General features: G+C 43.2%; 1 protein-coding gene across 1 annotated transcript in view; it reads left to right on the top strand.

Moving 5' to 3' along the window:
* Positions 1–24272, top strand: part of LOC308305678 (connector enhancer of kinase suppressor of ras 3-like) — a gene marked incomplete at its 5' end in the record, with an annotated part of 128172 nt that overhangs the window by 51693 nt on the left and 52207 nt on the right. The window contains 5 exons of the mRNA XM_080750516.1: positions 1923–2125; positions 5017–5104; positions 19118–19159; positions 22182–22301; positions 22554–22613. Coding sequence (XP_080606642.1) covers positions 1923–2125; positions 5017–5104; positions 19118–19159; positions 22182–22301; positions 22554–22613 — 513 coding nt within the window. The remainder of the gene's footprint in view (positions 1–1922; positions 2126–5016; positions 5105–19117; positions 19160–22181; positions 22302–22553; positions 22614–24272) is intronic.

Consider the following 24272-nt stretch of genomic DNA (forward strand, 5'->3'; position numbering starts at 1 on the left):
AAGACCTGGGACGCGTCTGTGTCGGGTTAGACGTGAACCACTTTAACCGCTATTTTATGCTTTAGCTATTAAAAAAATAGCAGATATACAAGCTCACTGCGAGCTTGTACATCAGCTTGTACAATTTTTTGCAAATGCCTGGCACGATTTCTTTCTTCTTCTTTGAATATATCTTTTTTAAAGTGAACGTTTGTGAATATTTGCTTCTTGGGAGGTCCCTGGTACATACATCGAGATGGGGGTCTGCGGCCAAATACATATAATTCTAGGGGTCCTTGACATGAAAAGTTTTGAGAACCACTGACGTAGAAACATTCGACATTTATAGAATCGGGTCAACATAATTATTCAAAGGCTTTCACGATTTTTCAAAAATAGCAGATCTGCAAGCTCGCAGCTTGTAGATCTTGTAGATTATTATTATTTGCTTATATTGACATGCCCAAAATGGGGACACCAGGTTGAAAGTGGTTGATGTAGCAATGAAGAAAAATCATCAGCGTGAAGCAAACGTTGAGCACGTGCGTGAGAGAGTTAATTAAATGTAATCATGTGATGTCTGTCTTCTTAATTCATTGTTTGGGTGCGTTTTCCTCTTTCTGAAGATCAGACTAAGCTCCCCTGGCCCTTATGACAGCCCCTCTGGCCGTTGAAGACTAAACATAGACTCTGGAACAACCTGCCCGAGGATGTTGGGATGATCTTACTGTACAAACACTTGTACAGACTTGCTCTTCTCATCATGATTTTTAGGTTTCTCTTGTTGTGTATTCCCCCGCAGCGCACCCATCTCTTTTCTCTTTCCTCACATTGATTGATCAGTAACGCTGGAAGCATAACACAAAAAGCCCTGAGGGCTGGTTTCCAATGCGGTCCTGTATATTCAATTCATCAAGACATAAAGACATAATACTATACAAGAGATCATCAATACTAGGAGCAGTAAAAGGGGTTTTGCTCTTTCATGGCAGTTTTGAAAGAAGGGGGTCCGCGGCCAAATACAAATCTTTTTTGGGATCCTTGACTTGGCAAAGTTTGAGAACCACTGATGTAGCAACATAGGTTTTTCAGAAAACTGTTAGGATTTTGAAGACATTTGTAGAATCGGTCTATTGCGGTTCTGAAACTTTGTCATGTCAAGGACACCCAAAATGATATGTATTTGGCCGCGGACCCTCGTATCAAAATATTTTGTTCCGGGGACCCCCAGAAGCAAAGAATTGAGTTAAAAATGTTCACTCTGAATGCGGGTCTTGCCTCATGCTAGATGCAGATTAGATACACGCGGACATTCCACATTTTGGTGGCAGAGTAAAATAAATGTCTGGGTTTCCGAGGCTAGTGGTAGAGTAGCAGAATGAATTCATTCCCATATTTGTGCCTAATCCTGAGGGAAATGAGATCAACACGATAAACTAGAACAGGGGTCTTCAACAGGGGGTCCGGGACCCCTAGGGGGTCCTCAGAGATACTACAGGGGGGCCGCCAAATCTTTGTGTGATAGGATCATGTTTTTTACATTAACCACTTGAACCCTAGCATCCTTATTCTGAGTGGAACATTACCCAAAAATAGCAAATCTACAAGCTTACAACGCCTCGCAACGCAAGGCGTTGTAAGCTTGCAGATCGTCTATTTTTGTCAAAGAAGAGCAGTATTTGATGGTTCAACTGGTTAAGTGTCTGAAAATACACCTTACTCCAACATGATGACAATGCAAGTCAAACAAGTCTAAGCTGCCTTAGAAATCTATGAAAATCTTTCTTCTGCAACACAATTTTATACAATATGTAGTGGGGGTCCCTGCTTCATCTCTCTCTTAGCTAAGGGTTCCTAGGCCTGAAAACGTTGAAGACCCCTGCCCTAGAAGTCCAACACAAATCGAGGTTAAATTAACGCCATTCACCTTTTTTTCATTCCAGAACTACGGGGTGGAGACGGACAACCTGAAGAACCTGGTGGTGAGGATGAGGGCCGCCACCAACAGCCTCCACATGTCCACGTCGGACCGCAGGAAGAGCCCCTCGTACGACGGCAGCACGTCCCACAAGCCCCCCAACGACTTCCTGACCTCGGTGGTGGAGCTCATCGGAGCTGCCAAGAGCCTCCTGGCGTGGCTCGACAGGTAAACACAACCACTGCTATATCGTCTCTGTCAGGTGGGAACCTCATAAACTATGCACAAAAATGTAGGAAACATAACTTCGGTCCATTATACTGTATCTCCCCTTTAATAATACCAATTGGTATTGTGTTTTATATCATTTTTATCGTTGACCGTTACGAGGTATAGCTTGTAATCATCGGGTATTTTTGGAATGAGCACCACAGCTAAACGTGTGAGTAGCGCCCCCCAAGAAATCGACAGAATGGCCTGCAATAATGTTCTGCTGGCATTCTCGTCACTCTCGTTGTGGGCTTCCCTGACACAGAGTGTCGGCCAATATGTGTTGTTTTTTCTTTTCCTTATTAGTGTGGGAGAGTGCAATCATTCAATGCACCAAGCAACAAAAGTAAATACCAATCTAGAACAATACAGGACAGTAACATGCCATTTTGACACATTCTTTGGGGGCGCTACCCACACATTTGGCTGTGTTGCTCATTCCACGAATGCCCTGTGCATACAAGCTGTACCTCATTGTAAAGGTGATAAAAAATGATATCAAACACAATACCAATTAGTGTTATTAAAGGGGAGATATAATGGACCGAAGTCAAATTCAAAAGCAGTGAAATTAGTAGATCTACAAGCTCAAAACGCATCGCTTCACGCTGCGTTTTGAGCATGTGGATCTGCTACTTTTGAGTGACTCTGTAGTGGGATGAAGTAGGCTATTCCTTTTACCCTAAGTAAGTTATGGAGATGAGCGGTTTCTGCCCGACAGCAACGATATGCTATAACTACGTTTACTGTGACAGATTTATTTCCGGCATGCCCCCCCAGTGCAGGATGCCATGGGGTCAGTCACTAGGTCACTATAGTACACCATCAGGCTGCATTGGTTGGTGTGTTAACGACATAGACGTGAGAAATGCTTTATCTACATCCTTATCTTCATGCCGATCTACAAGTTAATAGCGTGATTAGAGCTTGGTGCAATACCGCCATACCGCGGTTAAAGCATACCGGTGTCTGTGTTGAGTTAATTAAAGCAATATATCCCTAACCCTATTTTAATATCTTTTTATTTTCCTTATTTTTAACTTTTTGGGGGAGATAACGCAATGCCGTCGGTAAGCAGTGATTACCGTGATAGCTAAAAATCCACACCACCCCAGACCTAATCGTGATTATTTTATAGTATAAATTAGGTTTTAGAGTCAGACTGTCCAGACTGAGACTTATTTTTAGAAATCAGATTTGAAACGCATTTCAAATCACCTGGGAATGATGTGGTTAAAATCAGATTCCGTTTGTAGGCAGGCCTATGTGTTTTTTTTGTTGTTCAGACTAAATCCAATCTGATTACAATCTGGAGATCAAAAATCTGGTTTGGTCTGCCAGTCTGAAAATAGAGAAGAACGACTCCCCTTTGCTCTCTAGTGACCATAGACACATTCCACTAGCGAGTGTCTCATGCTAAGATTATAAGTGTAAGCTACATTTTATGCTTTGGATTTTGTGGCTCAGAGATGTCATGATATGCAGAGTGGTTTTGATTTTAAACTACTCTTACATTGTATGTTACGCAAACATGACTGACAACAAAAGTATAAATTAGTTCTCAGAAGAGTTCTCAGAATTAGAGCGTTGAAACCTAGCGTCTGGGTTTTGTCGAAGATTTAGTGCAACACGATGAGTCTATCACATATTTCCGACATATTTGGGGCTGCATGGTGGTTTAGGAGCTAATGTTTTTGTTCTATTTTGGGGAATTGTCTGCTTTATTTATATAGGCCTGTGGAGAGCAAGAGGGAGGGAGGGAGGGAGGGAGGGAGAGACAGACAAGACGGGAGTCAGTCAGATTTAAACTTGCAACGCGCACAGAATATGTGGGAGAATCACTAACTCAGGGGTTCCCAACACAAGCACACAACGCCTCGCATCGCTGTTTTCACTAGTTTTGTGCGACAGTCTTGTATGATGAAGCAGGGCAAAAGACGTACACATTTGAAACTTGGAGATACAAGGTTTCTGCCCGACAGTGACGATATCTTAGTGATTATGTTGCGAGGAAAACGTTGAGATAATAGCCATTTTGGTTAGAACTGACTGAAAATAACTTTGTACTTCAAGTTTAAAATGATACTAAATATTTGTTCAAGTGTCCAGAAAAATTCCAAATATTATCAAATGATCTCGTGGCACCCCTGGACTGCCGTCGCGGGTGCCCCGTCACCCACTTTGAAAACCCCTGCCATAGTGTATAGCAGATGAAATAGTAGATATACAAGCTCAAGCTGTGAGCTTGTAGATCTGCTATTTTTGGCGGGCATGGAGTCCCAAGTTAACATTTAGCATTCAGTCACCAACAAACACGGCATCTAAATAGACTTGAAGACCTAGCAGCAACAGATCTGTCACAGTAAATGTAAAGTAGTCCTGCAAAGCCAATGATGCCGTAAAAGAAAATCACAATAATGTAGTGGGATAAACACTCCAATGCGCTCAAAGTAAAACAAAGTACATGTATACTTTGTCCGCACAGAACTTCTTCTGTTCCAGAAAGCCGGAAAAAACGAAAAACGTCTTTTGAAGTGTGCTGACCCACTTTTTGTCCTAATGTGAAATTAATTGCTGCATTCCACATTGGTAGCTACAGCTTGACAGGTTTTTGGGGGATATATACCAAGTGGGTTTGTTATTATATTTACAAAAGGGTTTTGCTGTTATTATGTGAAAGACCAACGGCATTCAGTCTGGCCGTAGTGTCCACATGCTTTGTGGTTGTTGTCACTGACTCTCTGTGTGTGTGTGTGCGTGTGCGTGTGCGTGTGTGCGTGTGCGTGTGCGTGTGCGTGTGCGTGTGCGTGTGTGTGTGTGTGTGTGTGTGTGTGTGTGTGCGTACGTAGGACTCCGCTGACAGGGATCAGCGACTTCACAGCCACCAAGAACAAGATCATTCAACTGTGTTTGGATCTCACCACCACAGTTCAACAGGTCTGCACGCTTGTTAGCTCCACCAACACACACACACACACACACACACACACACACACACACACACACACACACACACACACGCACACACGCACACACGCACACACACGCACGCACACACACTCTTTTCCACTGGAAGGCAGAACGGCCTGAGGTCATAGACACATGGGATTGTGGAAAAGTGAAGTCTGAAGCCAAGAGTCTAAAAGCTAAACACATTACAGCCTGTTGTTGATGTTTGGTTTGGGACTTCTTTTTTTCTCTTGCTTCTGTTAGCTAATGAGGAGACCTCCTCCTTAGCGAGGAGGAGACCCCCCTTAGCGCCCGCCTGCCTGGAGGGGGGAGAACGTTTAGCCATAATCAGCAGCTTTGCTTTTACGGTTTCATAAAAACCCCTGGTGTTCTTTCAAAGTGTTGCCTGCTAACATTCCGCGAGGCTCCCCTCTGGACCACGTACGCGCTAAGCTACGAGATATTTCACGTTGATGGGACACATGCACACCGACCGACCGGTCTGAAGCGCTCTGGCCAGATTTCGCGAGAGCAACAAGCAACGAGGTCGATAAAAAACAAACCGAAAAGAAGCGAGACCTATAATGGGCCACGTGAGCACTTTAAACATACACGTTGGCTTTTTGCAAATAGACGATCCACAAGCTCACGACGCATCGCCACGTGACGCGTTGTGAGCTTGTAGGTCTGCTATTTTCAAAAGAAAATCTTGGAAAAAAGTGAGTATATGAATATTATTTGGAAACATTTTAACATGAACATCAACAGAAATATGGTACAAACTATTTTTCTATTGGGTGAGGGTTATCAGACAAATATCTGAAAATGTTGGAGAACCACTGGTAATCAGGAACCCCCTCTCCCATAAAAAAAAAAAAAAAAAAGTCTCAACTATCAAAAAAACCCTCAAATATCAATATTTACAAGCAACTTTACAGCAAAACAAGCCCAAAGTCGCTTATAATAATAAGCAGACATGGCAACACTCACTGGTCTGAAAGCACTTCCTATGTGTTGGGGTTTGAATGTGTGGTTGAGGAGGCGGTCCTCCATCTGACTCTCAGAGCATCAGCACGTATCCACATTCCAACGTCTTCTCCATCTGTTGCCTTCTGGCATTATGTTCAGAGACACAGCCTGCAGTAGTGCAGTGCAGTCTATTCTCGTCAAGTTATAGAATTAGTTATGCGTGGTAATGTGTGTGTGTGTCTGTGTGTCACACACATATATCGTTGTTGTCGGGTGAAAACCTTGTATGTCCAAAACCGTTCGTTTTGCATTTATCATTTTAAAAATGATTTAAACTAGTGAAAACAGCCGATCTACAAGCACACAACGCCTCGCGTTGCGAGGCGTTGATAAAACCCTAACCCACAGACAGACGTAACCGCTTTCACTTACAAAATGAACAATCTCGTACGACGAAGAAGGGCATTAATTTATGAAATACCAGTAACACTCCCTAATCGGGAGATAAGCGACCGTAGGTCACTTATCTCCACAAATAGGGCAAAAATTTGTTTTGCCAAAATCTTCCTGATCCATGTTGATGACATGAGTGTAGACATACTGTGTAGTGATTTTCGTGATTTTAGGGCAAAATCTGTAGGAGCAGTGTCCAAAAATGTGTTTTTAAAAATCGGCCTGGAGGTGGCGCTATATGGGAGAGATTCATGTTGATGGGATGAGTGTAGACATACTGTGTACCGATTTGCGTGATTTTAGGGCAAAAATTGTAGGAGCAGTGTCCAAAAATGTGTTTTGCAAGAATCGGCCTCATGGTGGCGCTAGAAGTTGGCCATGTGAGAAATGAGGGGTGGGGTCTCCGCGCCGGCAAGGCGGACGAATAGGTACCGGGCCCGGCTGTCCCGGTCGCTCCTAGCCGGAGTTACGGCATTTTATGTGAGCTGCAGTGTAGGGGGTCCTCCACTGGGGGCGCCACCACTTTTGCATCCGTTCTGGAGCACCAGGAGTGGGTGGTCCCCGGGAATTCTCCGTGAGCAGCCCCGTGGGGGTGGTCATTTGGTCAGTTTAGCACATTTGGTCATTTTTTACATCTGGGGGTCCTCCAGGGACCTGGGGGTCCCTGGAGCTCCGGGGGTCCTTGGAGGTTGTAGTTTGGCAGGTAAGGAAGGTGTGTGCAAAATTTGGCATGGATCGGGGCAACGGTTGCGGAGATATGAGCAGGGCAAGAGTGTGACGTGTGAGGTGTGACAGACAGACTGACTGACTGACTGACTGACTGACTGACGGACTTACACTTTGTGCAGGGTTTGATAGTAAATGCGACCTACGGTCGCAATAATTCACACCGGTGTGAAGTGAGCCTTGCTTATGATCATGATGATAGACCCACATGACATCTCACCATTATATTGTCCAGTCAGAAAAGGGACATACGGTTACGTAATCACTAAATCAGTATTTGATACACTGTCCATTTTTGCATGGACATACATACATCCAAAGTCACATATATTGGAGCTGGCTTGCGCCGCTCAAAAACATTAAAAAATTTGGAATATGGAGATTTCTGCCCGACGACATGCTCGGCCTGGAAACAAACAACGCAGTGTAGAGGCCTCGCCTCCTGGAACTTTGTGTGATGGGAACCTTTTTTTCCTTAAAAATATACATTTTTTGAAGCGGTGAAAGCCGCTTCCAAGGAGTGGCTTTGTGTGTCCCATGTCCATATATGGTCATTTCAGTCCAGAATTAACAAGTTTTATCAAAAACTAAATGTGTGTCCCATGTCCATATATGGTCATTTCAGTCCAGAATGAACAGGTTTTATCAAAAACAAAATGTCTGTCACCTCATGTCCATATATGGTAATTTCAGTCCAGAATGAACAGGTTTTATCTGTCCTGTAAGTCCAGAATATGTGTGTAGTGTCCGTCCCGGTCTGATGATTGGATACTTTGAGGATTGGTCAAGCTTCACATGACAATTCATTCATTCATTCAGAATAAAGAATGTATCTATGTGTTCCAGAGTTCATAACTCTGGAACACATGTAATAAAAGTTCACCGCTTCAAATCGAACCGAGGTTTGATTTTTAAATTAACCTGAACCCTAGCATCCTTTATGCCGAAAAATAGCCGATCTACAATCTCACAACGCATTGCGCTGCGATGCGTTGTGAGCTTGTAGATCGGCTATTTTCGGCCAAGGGTCAAGTACTGAAGGTTTAAGTGGTTAAATGTCTGGAAATACACATCATCAAAGTTCAATAGTGGGGGGTCCCTGCTTCATCTCTCTCTCTCTCTCAGCCAAGGGGTCCTTGGCCTGAAAAAAACGTTGAAGAGCCCTGCTATAGTTTATTTATTAAGAATGGTGACCAGGATGCACCTGGGTTTGAGAGGTACAGTGTTTCACACCGGCAGTGAACGAGGGTTATTGCATCAAAATTAATTCCTCTCCCAGCAGCGGTACGGAGCCTGTTGCTTCACCGATGTCTGGGATTTCATCGACTCTGGTGATTTACTGCCGGGGTCTCGGCCCTGGTAGTCCTCCTGGGGAAGTGGGGGGTGTGTATTTCTCACGCTCGGCGTTTGATGTGGAGACGTTGCTGTGCGGCGCCGAGCAGAGCGAGCTCCTGCGCGAGGTGACCGCGCTGGAGCAGCTTTTCGTCGTTGTCGGCTGGAAACCTTGTATGTCCAAAACCGTTCGTTTTGTATTTATCATTTTAAAAATGATTTAAACTAGTTAAAATAGCCGATCTACAAGCACACAACGCCTCGCACCGCGAGGCGTTGTGTGCTTGTAGATCTGCTATTTTCACTAGTTTTGTGCGACAGTCTTGTATGATGAAGCAGGGCTTTACTTTACGAAAAAACATACACATTTGAAACTTGGAGATACAAGGTTTCTGCCCGCCAGTGACATTTTGCAGAAGTGTAAAGCGGTCACTTTAGCCCAGCAGCAGCTGTGAGTGGGGGGCCTCTCTCCGTTGGGATTACCTTAACCTCTCATTGGAATGACCATAAAACTTTACAGCCGGATTACACCGCAAAAACCTGAAAATATAACCGCCGAAATAGTGATGATGTGTCTCTCCTCTGTTATCAGTGAAATAATCACTTCCAGATTGAACTTCCAGTATAGGGATTTATGTCTAAAAGAGCGTCAGTGGCTCAGGAGGGAGAGCGATTGCCTATACGAACCAGAAGGTTCTCCGGTTCGAGCCTCCCTGACTCCTCCACTCCGGAAGTGTCCTTGGGCAAGGCACCGAACCCCCTAACAGCTCCCGATGAGCTGGTTGTTGCCTCTTCCTGACCTGTCAGTGTGTGAATGTAACGCATACAGTATGTGCAGCTCAATGGCCTTGTGGTTAGAGCAGGGGTCTTCAGGCGGCTGTATCTCAGGAGGTAGAGTGGGTTGTCCAATGATCCATGGGTCGGCGGTTCAAATCCCAGCTTCTCCTGTCTACATGTCGAAGTGTCCTTGGGCAAGACACTGAACCCCAAGTTGCCTCCGGTGAGCTGGTTGGTGCCTTGCATGGTTTCCACCGCCACCGGTGTATGAATGTGTGTGTGAATGGGTGAATGAAATGCACATTGTAAAGCGCTTTGTTTGGATAAAAGCGCTATATAAATGCACCATTTACCATTTTCAACATTTTCAGGCCAAGGACCCCTTAGCTGAGAGACAGATGAAGCAGGGACCCCCTCTACATGTTGTATAAAACAGTTTTAAACATTTAAACACTTAAATTGCTGATACTTTGTAAACTTGACCTAATACTCGGTACTTGGTCTGCTCTTTTTTTTACCTCCACCCCCAACCTATTTGCCAGAAATAGCAGATCTACAAGCTCTCAACACCTCACGCTGCGAGGCGTTGAGAGCTTGTAGATCTGCTATTTTCGGCCAAAGTTCTCCTCAGAAAAGGGATGCGAGGGTTCAAGTTAATAATCTAAAATAATTTTCCTATCACACAAAGATTTGGAGCACCCCCTGTAGTAACTCTGCAGACCTCCTAGGGGTCCCGGACCCACTGTTGAAGACCCCTGGGTTAGAGTGTCCCTGAGATTGGGAGGTCAGGGTCATACCAAAGACTTCCGGTGCCTCCCTGCTTGGCACTCAGCATCAAGGGTTGGAGTGGGGGTAAAGTCCCTTTGACATACTAGCGTCACGTCCGTGGGGGTGTACGCGGTACTTGTACATCAAGCTGCCTCAAGCTACAAAACAGATAGGCCCATTGGGCTCTCGTCCAATGGGCCACATGGCTTAGCAAGGCTTACTTCACTTAACTTGTAAAGATTGCGGATAAAAGGCGCTATAGAAACGCTGGCCCGTTTCATAGCTTTTGTGCCGCTGCACGGCGAAATCTAATCATGTATGAAAAATACATGCTAATTCGCATACCAGTGTCAAGACTAGTCACGCCTTTCCTTAATCCTTCTCACGATTACATTGATGAATGAGAGAGCGCTGCGGTGGGCAGGTCACTGAGGAGGGGGGGGGGGGAGAGGGGGGGCGTGCCACAGCCATTCGTTTTAACGACGGGGGAGGGCCGGCGTCGGGTCACGAGCTTCCTTCATGAACTCCGGCCAAGAATCTGCGCTTTTAGGAACAACTTAAGATTTATGTTTGCCGCTCTGAATGCGGCTTGTGTTGCGAGCACACAATGACATGGCGGCCATAAAAAGCTCGACGCGGCGGCCATCGCGGATGACTTGTTGAGGTGAGGGGTCATCCGTCCTCTGTATTTTGTTCGGGATAGAGAGAGGGGGGGGGGGGGGGGGGCGTTTCAAAGAGCGCAGTTTTCCCTTGATCCCCCCTGCTGTGTGCTGCGCTCTGTACTGTGTCTTCACTTCCTCTTCATGGAACTTTTTTTAAAATCTTTTTCAATGTCACATCATCACTCAAACAGTGGAGCTGGAATGGAGTGACGTGCTCATATATATCGTCTCTGGGGTGGAAACTGGATACCCATACCAGATTTGTTTTGTTTTAAGTTTTATTTTAGAGTGCTCATGTTGGCCTATTAGTCGCTTCCTTTGGGCTTCCTTGTTTTTCATAGACCAGGGGTCTTCAACGTTTTCAGGCCGAGGAGCCCTTCGTTGAGAGAGAGATGAAGCAGGGACCCCCACAACCCTTTTATAGATTCCATATAGCTTCATTGTTTGACAGCACAATCATTAGTGTATTTTGTATTCATTTCAATTTGTGTTTTCAGATATTTAACCACTTGAACTGTCAAGACTTAATAAACTTGACCTTTCACTCTGTACTTAGTCTGCTTTTTGCCGAAAATAGCCAACCTACAAGCACAACGCCCTGCAGCGCGAGGCGTTGTGAGCTTGTAGGACTGCTATTTTTTTCTAAAGTTCTCAGAATATGTAGTGGTTAATATAAAAAAGGAGAAAAAAAGGTTTCTATCACACAAAGATTTGGAGGTCCCCCTGTAGTAACTCTGAGGACCCCCTAGGGGTCCCGGACCCCCTGTTGAAGACCCCTATCATAGATTCTTCTCGCTAAAATAGGGCAGCGCTGTCCTCTTCTGGTGTCGCGCCAGAGGCCGCATGGCGTGCTGCACAGGGGGTCACGTGACCTCCCTCTGGTCGTGGGATCCAGTCCGTGGGCCTTAAAGGAGTAGTTCACCCCCAAAATGACTTTTTTCTATTGATTATTCACGCCATGAAGAGTAGAGTTCAATAATATTTTTAGTTTTTTGTCACATTCCTAAGACAAAAAATGTATTCGAGTAAATTTACCCCCATTGATTCCGGATGGGGACCCGTTTCAAAACGGGTCCCCATCCGAAACAAATGGGGGTACATTTATTGTTATCACATTTTTGTCTTAGGAATGCGACAAAAAACTAAAAATATTATTGAACTCTAGTCTCCATGGCGTGAATAATCAATAGAAAAAAAGTCATTTTGGGAGTGAACTACTCCTTTAAGGGATCCGAACGGTCTCTGTTCCTACTTCCTCACAGACATGAGCCAGATCCACTCTGACACTGAGTGACAGAGATGGGATCAACAGGTACCAGATGACCGCATATGAATTATGGTTAGCTTCATAGTATAATTGCCAAGTCATATTTCTTAGGTTTTCAGGAAAGAAGTAAGAATTGAATCACTTTCTGTGTAATTCATATACAGTAGGTGACTTGGGCCATCATGAGTAAGAAGCTAATTTTGCCTAAGTCATGTTCATCTCCCTTTACTTATACAGTATCTGCTTAACTCTACTCTCTTAACACTGCTTCACCCTGCCTTATTGCTTGTTACATTAATATATATATAACATACATTAATATATATATAGCTCTGAGCGCACTGGCCAATACAAACCAATATATGAGTGCGCTCCCGGACTGGTGCGCATATCCGAACGAACCCATTAAGTCAAAAACATTTTCTGCCCAAGTCAGTTTTGAATGTAACAAGCAATTCTGATTGGCTGAGGACATGGGCAATAAGGCACAATGAAGCAGCAGTGTTAGAGCAGAGTTAGGCAGAAATGTCAATTTGGCCAAAAAATTACTTAGGCAATTGTGCTAAGATATGTTCACATCATTTGAAGGTTTGGCAGGACATTATGGGATTTTTACACGTGCGTGTTTTGTAAAATAGGTTACATGGGTTTGTTGTTTCTCAGCCTCTACACAAAACAATATACTATATTTTTAGCTCTTTTTTTGTTTTTTGTTTTGCATAGTCGACAAATGTAGTCATCCACACACCAGAGATCTATTTCCAAAGAAATATGCAGTGGTGGTGTGTGTTTATGAAAGCTGTGCCAGAATTCTTTCCAAAACCACCATACCATCCTAGGTCCTTGGCTGACTTTTTTTTGGAAAAGTATCAAAAGGAGTGTGTTATGTATTATTATATATTTTTTGAATCACCATTATTAAGTCATCTGAGACTTTTAATAGTTTTTTTCTCCCATCATTAGCTCATTCTCAACGTTTACATTGGCGTCCCATTTTGCGCACAGGAAATGTCACATACATTATTATTATTATTACTCAAAAAGAGCTTAAGACACACACACACACGCACGCGCGCGCATGCATACGCGCCCACACACACACACATTGAAACCGATCTTTTCAACTGCACTGTCGTAAATATAATTTTGAGCTGGAGGAGGATGAACTCTTGTTTTGAAGTGGAGCCATTCCTCACGGCTGTGTGTGTGTGGACACGGCAGCTAAATCTAAATCTTTCTCGACGCAAACACGCAGCTATGGCGTGACGGTGGGGGCCAAGTCTGTTGTGTGAACACAGCAACACCAGACAGACACTCCTCACGGGTTGGAATGCGTGCGAGATCATCATGGAACTATGAATTTGGTTTTGCTATAACTGGCACGGCCCCCACCACGGAGTCTGCACAATGGATTTAAAAAAGAGCACCACACAACAGCAGGCTCCATCCATTAGACAGACACGTCTCCACATGCATGTTGTCACCACTGTGACGAGGGTTTTAGAGACAGATTCTATGAGAGAAATATAAGCAACCAGGTCTAGGGAAACAAGCCCAGAAGAAGCAGCTATACAGTAGTGTTGATTTCGTCGACTAAAACTATGACGAAAAATGTTCGTCGACTACCTTTTTTCACGGACGAAAACGAAATAGAAACTAATTAAAAACTAGGATATGGTGACTAAAACTATGACTAAATATATTGACAATTTTGTCAACAAATAAAAACTAGACTAACATTTCACGGTAGGGACTAGTGGAGAAGAGATCCAGTAGAACTAAAAGACAAGTCATCTTATGTTTGGTTGCACTCGGGTGTTGCGCTCTGAAAATAGCCGATCTACAATCTCACAACGCGTTGTGAGCTTGTAGATCGGCTATTTTCAGAGTGCAACCAAATGTAAAATCAGCCATCACGACGCCATCAAATGTTTTGGCGACAAAATCAACGGTACATTTAGTCGACTAAAATATTATGAAATTTAGTCGACTAAAACTAGGCTAAAACTAAAACATTTCAGATTTGCTGCCAAAATTAACACTGCTATACAGTAGGCCACATGAACACTTTGAATCGGCTATTTGCTCACAAAAACAAAACAAAAACAAAAAAAAAACTATCTGCAACTGCCAATATTTACTAGCAACTTTACTGGATAAACAAGCCCAAAGTCGCTTAAAATAAGCAGAAACACACTAGATACAGCTCTGTTTCTCCTTTTGCCTCCTGTGACAGTGAGTTAGTGACTCGTTAGTTAGGAGTTAGGACCCTCTGGGGGTTAATAGACTAGTTTAACCACTTTCAACCTGGCTATTTTGGGCATGTCATTCAAGGCCTTGGAAGATTTTCTAAAAGTTACAAGGACAACTCTTTTTTTTTTTGCAACAAGGGTTCATATTTTAGATTGTTTTCAGAGAAAAGAAAAGATGAGCGTTGAAATGTTTTCATATAGGACTACTGCTTTCTATAGTTTTTTATGATTTTGATTTCAGTGGGTGGGGCCAGCGTACAATAAGCCCATTCCCAATATGCACCGCAATCTTTCAGGGGCAGATGTGACTTAGTAATGTTACTGTAAATAGTAATAAAGAAATCGCTGGCTTATTGTGTCTAAAAATACATATTTAGTATGCATGCCCCCAGCCACTGAAATCAAAATCACAAATATTTCTAAGACGATAGAAAGCAGTAAATGAAAACATTTTAAAACTCATCTTTTCTTTTCTCTAATTACAATCTAAAATATGAAACTTTGTTGTAAAAAAAACAAAGTTGAATAAGTGAATATTGCCAACCTACACACTTGAAAAAACGTCGTTGTGATGAGGCCAAGATAGGGCTCAAGTGGTTTAGCGGCTTTCTTTTGTTGTTGGCAGATCTGTATCAGCCTGTGTTTTGATTGATGGTGGCCCTTTGGGGCATGCACAGCATACATACAGCCCATATACCACACAGCCAGGCACTAGGGGGGGGGGGGGGGGGGGGGGGGCCTCGAGAAGGCCCCCAAGGGGCCCCACTGCAGCAGCAGCAGCAGTAGTGTGCGTTAGGGATGGGACGATAAGCGATATTATCGTTTATCGTGATAAAAAACACTCACGATAATCGTATCGTGGAGATTTAATACATCGTGATATCGTCCTCCGTCATGCACTGGGATCAATTCACCTTTAATTTGCCGAGCTGTATATGTGATACCACTTAAACCCACTATAATTGGTAAAAGTTACTTATAAAATACATACTTGACACAGTCTTTTTTTCACTCTCTATCAAATGTCTCGTCCAAAAAATAGCCGATCTACAAGCTCACAACGCGTCGCAACGCGAAGCGTTGTGAGCTTGTAGATCGTAATTTCTTTGGCAACTGTTCCGCCCCAGGATAATGGATTTTGATTATCGCGATGATATCGTAAATCGCGATTTCTTTTGTCACAATAATCGTGATATGAAATATTCATATCGTCCCATCCCTAGTGTGCGTCCCCCTCCAGAGCCCACCCAGAGCCCCCCACCCCACCCCTCCTCTCACCACCACCAACAACACAGTTGTCAAAGGGAAGGCTGTTATTGCCTCAGCTGTGTACAGACCAGCTGTGTGGGGGACCCGTGCAGGAAGCCAGGGGCCGAGCCCTCCCTCCCAGCTGACACAGCCAGGTCCAGTGTTGGCTGTTCCCCTCCGCTTCATAACAACCATAGAACCAAACAGAACTGTTGCTGCTGCTGCTGTGTTCAGCCCCTTTTCCACTGACATGGCCCTACACCACACCACACCACTCCACACTGCCCACTTGTGCCAGGTTTTCCACTACAAGGACCTGGGTAGAGTGGTGTGAAAGTGGCACTAAACGTGGTACTAAAAAGTTTCCAATCCAGAGTAGGTCTGAGCTAGGCCAAACGGGGCCAAACGCTTCATAATGACTGATCACTCACAGACTTTTCATTTAGACCACCGGGATATAGTTGTAATACATGATAATAGATTATATTGTGTTATAATCAATGTTATAATCTATTATAATGTATTATAATTATCATAGTAATATATTCATCCATTATAGTGCATCATAATTAGGATAGTTGTAATACAAATTTATATTGTATTATAATCACAGTTAAAAGGGTCAATTTGTTTCTTACCGATAGGTTTTCTTTTGTGTAATGGAAAATGTAGATATTTGTATGTGGTGCGGTGTGGTGCGGTGTAGTGTCGTGTAGTGTCGTATAGTGTGGTGCTAAAGCTGCAGTCGAAAAGGGGCTTTTGTGTCTGACCTCCAGGAGAACCCCCGGAGACGTACTCGCAGTATCCCCAGTACAGCTCCTCTCCTCCAGCTGGAGAGAGATGTGGGTTGAATGTCTCTCTGTCTTCAGATCACATTCCTGGCTCTCTATACAGTATTTAAACCAAAAGGATAAGTACAGTACATTGTTGCTCTTTTATCGTAGATTATTACCCGGCTTGGTTGAACGCTTGATTCTGATTGGTCGAGCGCTGAAATCAGCGGTGAATTATGAGCGTATAATGACCGCTCCGCTCTATAATTCACCGCTGTCTAATCAAAGGCTCAGAGCAGCTGCTGTATTCAGGCTGCACTGCGTGGATTTCGTGCCGTATCCAACATGTCTACCATGTAAACAAACACACAGCGACATTTACAACCAAACGTTGCTCTGAAGAATGTTTTAAAAAACATTTGAGGCGAGAAATAGACGACGCAGTAACAGAAATGGATTCTATTTGATCAGCACTTCCTTGTTTTCCAAGGCGAGCGTGTTGCGCTCGGGGGGACGCACTTTCAGCCGTCTGTAAACAAGGAAACATTTTGTTTTGATTTTAGTTTTGAGTCAAATTATTAATTTTATGTATAGCCGTATAGCCTGGTAATAAGTGCTATAAGGTCTTGCTGCTTGGTCATTACGGCTTATATGGACACTTCGGGCTGATAATTCCCCTCGGCTCCGCCTCGGGGAATTATCACCCCGTCGTGTCCATATAAGCCGTAATGACCGCGCAGCAAGACCTTATCGCATACTTAACGCCCTACTTGATCATCATGCTACAGCGTCACGCTGAAGTATCAGCAAGTCCACAAGATTCACAAGCAGATCAACAGGCTCAAAATGTGTCACTTCGATTTAATCCTGGCACTCTTTAGGCGCCAGAGTGAAAACATTGTCTATAGCTGCACTTGCCAGCAAATCTGAGCGTTGTCACGTACCTTTGAAAAAATCATAGTTTACATAATATTATGTGTTGTCTCAAAATACTGAGGGTCTCAAAAGACAAAAAAAAAATTGTCCGGACGCGATAATCCGTTGGAGACATATAGGCAGTTGAATGTAGCTTGTTTTCGCCAAAAAGGATCACAAAGCATATAAAATGGAAATTAAAATTGTTGAGATCACTGGATTTGCTGGGATCATTGACCGACTGCAGACAAGCGCCCTCTATCTATACTATAATTTTGCGAATGTCTGAGTGAGTGTCTGAGTGAGTGTCTGAGTGAGTGTCTGAGTGTCTGTCACAGCGTTTCTCCTCAGTGGCTGGAGCAATTGATCTGAAATCGCATCACCATAAGCATATGAACACACCTGACATAACTGTGAAGCCCGTTTGTCACTTTCACAAATCGTATGCTGTATATTAGCATTTTTATGGTGTATCTACTATCTATTCTGCATCTAGCATGAGGCACATCTATTCTGCATCTAGCTTGAGGCAAAATGTTTAACCAGCTCTGTGTGTGTGTGTGTGTGTGTGTGTGTGTGTGTGTGTGCGTGTGTGTGTGTGTGTGTGTGTGTGTGTGTGTGTGTGTGTGTGTGTGTGTGTGTGTGTGTGTGTGTGTGTGCAGGCAGGCAGGCAGGCAGGCAGGCAGGCGGGTGTGTGTGCAGGCGGGTGGGCTGGGGGGGGGGGGGGAGGGGGGGTCGGACAGTATCTCTGTAGCCATTAAACGAAACGGGTTTCTTACATTGATGCTCCTACATCATGCAAGCACCAGTTAAAGTTACTTTCCATCCCTCATATACTGTGTGCACAGTGCACATCCCATAACCCACACACTGCACATCATTTCGGAGCTCATATCTTTGAACGGGTAAGGGCTAGTTATAGTAAACCAACGAAGTTACGCTTTGACGAGTGACTCGTCAATGGCAGTGTGAGCCTTGGGTCAATTGATGAGTATACTCGTCATTGGCATTAAGAGTTAACTTACAGATTGGTTAAAATGTACGTTTGGTTCATTAAAATAGGTTTCCCGGATTGCAACTTTATCACAATCCAGCCCCCACCACCACAACGTGTGATGCAGCGTTCTGTTGTTTACACACCCGTATGAGTTGACAGTAACTCCATGTTATCATAATTACCATCTGTCAGCATCCGAGAGGCAGAGTTGTACTTTGAATCTGGAAGCTGTTGCTTTGTGGTTTAAAAACCTTCACCTCTTCTGTGGAAAAGCTTCATTCCATCTTTATTTAGCCGGCAGCCCCCTGTATAATTCCCATGTCCGCTTATTATATTAAGCGACTTGGGGCTTGTTTTTCTGTAAAGTCGCTTGTAAATATTGCTATAGTTTTTTTAGGGATTCACATGTTTCTAAAGTGTAGTTATTTTGGGCTTGTTTCCTAAATGTTGTTTAAAACCAGTGGTTCTCAAACATTTTCATGTGAAGGACCCCTTATGTATTGTCCGCGTATCCCCATCTGAAAACATTTTGTGCCAGGACCCGTGTAACAGATTTGTGTTCCACTTTTTTCCTCCAAGACAATTTTGAAAATAGCAGATCTACAAGCTCACAACGCGTCGCGACGCGACTCGTTGTGAGCTTGTTAATCCGCTAATTTCAAATAGCCGATGTGTCTACAGGTTTACAGTGCCCACGTGTTAGTCGCTATACTTCTGGGCTTGTTTTCATAGAAATGGTTGCTTATTTCTCTCGCGAAATCTGGCAACGCCGACACTTCACTGTGTGTGTACTGTATATACTGTACTTCCTGCTCGGTGCCGTTATCTGACCCAGGGCTGTCATTCATTTGTGACTCAACAGGACTGCACTGTTTATGAGATGGAGGAGAAGATTCTGGAGGTGGTGAGTACCGTACACGTTCTGTTCACTCTCTATGTAAACATCACATCTCATGAGGGCCTATACATTGGAGTGAGGGTCTTTTAACCGCCTGAACCTTAGCATCCCTGATGTTCTGCGGGTTATAAACATTCTGCAAGCTCTGCTGTTAGGGCATTGCTGTGGCGGCCATTTTGTTGTGCCACAGATAGAAACCCCATTTGTTTTTTGGAGCGGTGAAAGCGCTCCCAATAGACAGGTATGTCCGTGGCTGGCTATGTGGCTGGCTGGCTGGCTGGGTATGTCTGTAGCCTGGCAATACCTTGAGTGGCCACACAAGTTAAAGGAGGGGCGCTGTTGTGCAGGCACAAACACACACACACACACACACACACACACACACACACACACACACACACACACACACAGATTCACCGCTCCACTTCGAACCGAGGTTTGATTTTTTCTTAGAGGTTTTGCTTAGACTTAGACTATTTCCAAAGAATATTGATATCATTCTTTTGGAACCAAGCCACCCAGGCTCCTATTGAATCATAACCATAAAATATTTGATTCTGTGTAAAAAATATGTAATTATATTATGTACTATATTGAATAAATACCCTTTTTTCTGTGGTTCTCAAATATGTATAACACAGAATCGAATGTTTCAGGGTCATGATTCACCAGGAGCATGGATGGTTTGGTTCCAGGCTTACAATAATGTATACATTATACATATTTTCAGAATTGCTAAATGATCTGTGGAACCACAAAATGGGCACCACTGCTATGCCCTATAGATCTTCTATTTTCGCCGAAGAGTTTTAAGAGGGAAATAGGAGCAGGTCAATTATACTGTATAGAGCCATGGGAACCCTAGTCAACTAAGTAGTATATACAGTACTACTTACTACTACCTACTTACCCTATATATCATGTATATATATATATGTCACCTGGATTTTCATCGTAAAAAAAATTGGTCCCCTGAAAAAAGTTTGGGAAACACTGCTCTATATTATAGAGGGTTTAACCACTTAAACCCCGGAAAACCTTTCGAAGAAAAATAGCAGATCTATCGTCTGTTTTTCTCTGCATAAGCTTTCCCCACAATAACGGAAAACTGAGAATACACCAGCGTAGAGCCCTGTGGGACTCCCCTACTACAACCACATGGGGTTTCAGTAACATGGACATTGTGTGACACGTGTGCATGGATGGAGTGAATGGAATGTGCGTGTGCGCACAACATGCACACATGCACATCAATCACTGCTTCCTGTTTCCTGTTTGACACTCTCCAGACTCCTCAGACTCGCCCTGGATTTCCTCTCTCTCTCTCTCTCTCTCTCTCTCTCTCTCTCTCTCTCTCTCTCTCTCTCTCTCTCACTCTCTCTCTGCCTGCATGACGTTTCTAGATATAGATAGATAGATACCTTTATTATCCCAAGGGGGAAATTTAGTTGTCCAGTTGTAGCACAGCAGTATACAGTTATTTACAAAGTTACAGAGAAGTAGGAAAAAATAGATAAGAGTAAAAAACAAGAGCAGTACAGTACCAAAAAAGAGAAGGTGCATCAAATAGAGGGGGCGAATTAAATATAAGTATATATACATAAAGTGTCTTACAAAAAGAGACCAAAGCAGTCAATGCTAGTTAGTGCAACAAGTATCTCACTGTCATTGTTAAACAAGACACATACTCAGAAACTACCAACACAACCCAATAGTGCAATGTCGAAAAACAGTGCGAAAAAAACAGAAAAACTAGGCAGCGTGTCACCGCAAGACGCACATGAGCACTCTCCCTGGAAGGTCCTTAGAGGTCAAAGTCAATACAGCAATAGTTCCAACTTAATAGTGCAAAGTAAAAAAAAAAAAAAAAAAAAAAGTGCGAAAAAAACAAAACAATAACAGCTCAGAGAAGAAGAAACTAGGAAGCATGTCACCGCAAGACGCACATGAGCACTTTCCCTGGAAGGTCCTTAGAGGTCAAAGTCAATACAGCAATAGTTCCGTCAGTCTAAGTTAGGAAGGAAGTCCTTTTCATTCGTCCGTTATGTGTCTCGTTGTACAGCTTAAGGGCAGCCGGTACAAAAGATTTTCCTAATCTCTCGCATCTCCGTCCTGGGTAGGCAAAGCGGTTTCTCCTCCTTCTGCTCTCCCTCTTATCAACTCTACCTTTATAGTCAGGGAAAATTAGCCTGTCAAATCTGGGAATAAATTCCTCACCAAACAATTTCTTCACCAATGTGTTCGTAAAGGTGTCTAGTAACATATCTAACAAAGATTGAAATTCAACATCCCTAGCAAAATGTTTGACAGCTAGGGTAATTCTGGGTCTCATTCACTTACTATACACTGTACTATAGGGGAAAAAAATCACTCCCAAAAATATGCTTTAAGTGGGATGTGAGGGGTCTAACTAGGTGTTTTTAATTATTATTGCAAGCATTTGTTTTGCACGAAAAACATTCCTTGGGCCAAAAATGGACCCCATACACCTTGTGAAAAGTGATGACTCATCACTAAACCATAGTTTTTTGTGTCTGTGAATGAGACTGAGAATTACCCTAGCTGTCAAATATTTTGCTAGGGATGTTGAATTTCAATCTTTGTTAGATATGTTATTTGACACCTTTACAAACACGGCCAAATACATGTAATTTTGGGGGTCCTTGACATGACGAAGTTTGAGAACCACTGATTTAGAAGAAGGATTTAGAATACATTTATAGAATCGGGTCAAAAATATTCAAAGACTTGCACAAATGGCAGATCTACAAGCTCGCAGCGCGGCACTCTGTGCGTGCTTGTGTGTGCCTGGTACAGTAGTAGCTGCATTAACATCGTTCACATAACATTTTATTCGTTAAAATACTTCTGGATTGCCGTTCCTTACGGTGCAGAGAATCCTAGAAGGGGGACGGACACAGGGGGTGATATGGGGGTCAGGTTCACCAACAGCTTGTGTGTCTCACTTTCAGTTCTTTAAACCCCCTTCCTCCCCCCCCCCCCCCCCTCTCCCCTCCTGTGTTTTCAGTCTAAGGTCTTAAACAGCATCTGCGACCAAACCGTGAGAACCACCTCGGACCCGCTGATGAGCCAATCGGCTTGCCTGGACGAAGTCCAGCTGAACAACATCAAGCCAGGGGAGGGTCTGGTGAGTGGTGGATATCTTATTATTCTGTTTTCATTCTTAAAACCTTTTTTTCCTTTTGTTTTCTAACTCTAAATCCACCATGTGTACAGTAGCGGCTCGGAATGGCCCAACAAAAATGCACGTCAAATCGTGAACCTCCAATTCTCCGCATGTTCGCCAGCCGTTGTTCTCCGATGTAACTGTGAGAATATCGTGTTTCTTTTTGGAGAGGGGGATAGGGTGATATAATGTCTGTTTCTTTTCTGTCTGCAGGGCATGTACATTAAGTCTACCTACGACGGGCTACATGTCATCACAGGAACCACAGAACATGTAAGTGTGTTGCATTGCATGCTGGTTTATTTGATTCTAAAACCATTATTTCGTTGTTGTCGGGTGGAAACCTTGTCCAAACTGTTCGTTTTGTATATATCATTTTAAAAATGATTCAAACTAGTGAAAACAGCCGATCTACAAGCACACAACGCAACGCCTCACATGTAAGTGTGTCGCATTGCATGCTGGTCAGTTGATTCTAAAACCCTCGTTTCGTTGTTGTCGGGTGGAAACCTTGTATGTCCAAAACTGTTCGTTTTGTATATATCATTTTAAAAATGATTCAAACTAGTGAAAACAGCCGATCTACAAGCACACAACGCCTCGCGGTGCGAGGCGTTGTGTGCTTGTAGATCGGCTGTTTTCACTACTTTTGTGTGACCGTCTTGTATGATGAAGCAGGGCTTTACTTTGCGAAAAAAGGTTTCTGCCCGACAGTGACGATTTACTCCCCCTTTACGTTTGAGCAGAACAGGATTGATAAAATCTCAGCTCCGCTGCTCGACAAGTGCAATTACACAATTTATCATTCACAATGTTGACATTTAGCAGACAGCTCTCGTCCAGAGAGGCTTGCAAAGTGCTCAAGGTTAGAGTAAATGTCATGAACTCTAGTCGTCAACAAACGACAGGGTTAAATTGTCATGTACTGTAAATGGAGTGAAAAGAGAAAACAACAAGAAGGGATGCGAGGAATGAGGAGTGCTAGGAGGCGATGTGAGTTTTGAGATTGTAGCAGATGTAGTTTTTTCTCGGTTCTGTTCAGCTAAATCTAAACGTTTCAGTTTTAAAGGACAACTTTGTTCTTTTACAACAAGGGTTCATATTTTAGTTTGTAATTAGAGAAAAGAAAATATGAGAGTTCAAATGTTTTCACTTACTGCTTTCCATCGTTTTAGCAATTTTAGCGATTTTGATTTCAGTGGGTGGGGGGGCATGCGTACAAGTGGCTAAATATGTATTTTTAGACACAATAAGCCGGCTATTTCTTTATTACTATTAACAGTAACTTTAACAGTAAATGGAAACATTTTAACACTCATCTTTTCTTTTCTCCAATTACAATCTAAAATATGAACCCTTGTTGTAAAAAAACTAAGTTATCCTTTAAGAGGTTTGAAATAACTCAATGTCTATGTAACTTTACTCTTCTTCCTGCTTGCTCAGGGGATAAATGTAAACTAAAATTCGCATCAGATCCTGTGTCTAAAGGTGAGACATGACCTTTGACACAATCTAAATGTCTCAATAGACGAGCAGGGAGACGAAATACAACCACCCCAAAAGTTATATTGTATAAACTTACTCTACCGTACAGATAATACAGTGATGCAACAACAACAATCTTGATCTAAATGTGAACATGAATGTTTATGTTGAAATTGTGGATAGCTTTAAATACTTAGGAGTGCAAATCTCTAACGATCTCTTAATGGTCTCTTAACTGCACCTCAGTTATAAAAAAGGCACAACAACGCCTGTATTTCCTGAGATGTCTAAAGAAAGCTGGAGTGTCCACAACAACACTGATTAACTTATATAGATCTACTGTTGAGAGCCTTCTCACAGGAAACATAACGGCTTGGTATGGAAGCTGCTCTGCAGAAGACCGTAACAGGAAACATAACAGCTTGGTATGGAAGCTGCTCTGCAGAA

The sequence above is a fragment of the Nannobrachium achirus genome (genome assembly GCF_963921795.1).
Source record: "Nannobrachium achirus genome assembly, chromosome: 20".
NCBI classification, from domain to species: Eukaryota; Metazoa; Chordata; class Actinopteri; order Myctophiformes; family Myctophidae; genus Nannobrachium; species Nannobrachium achirus.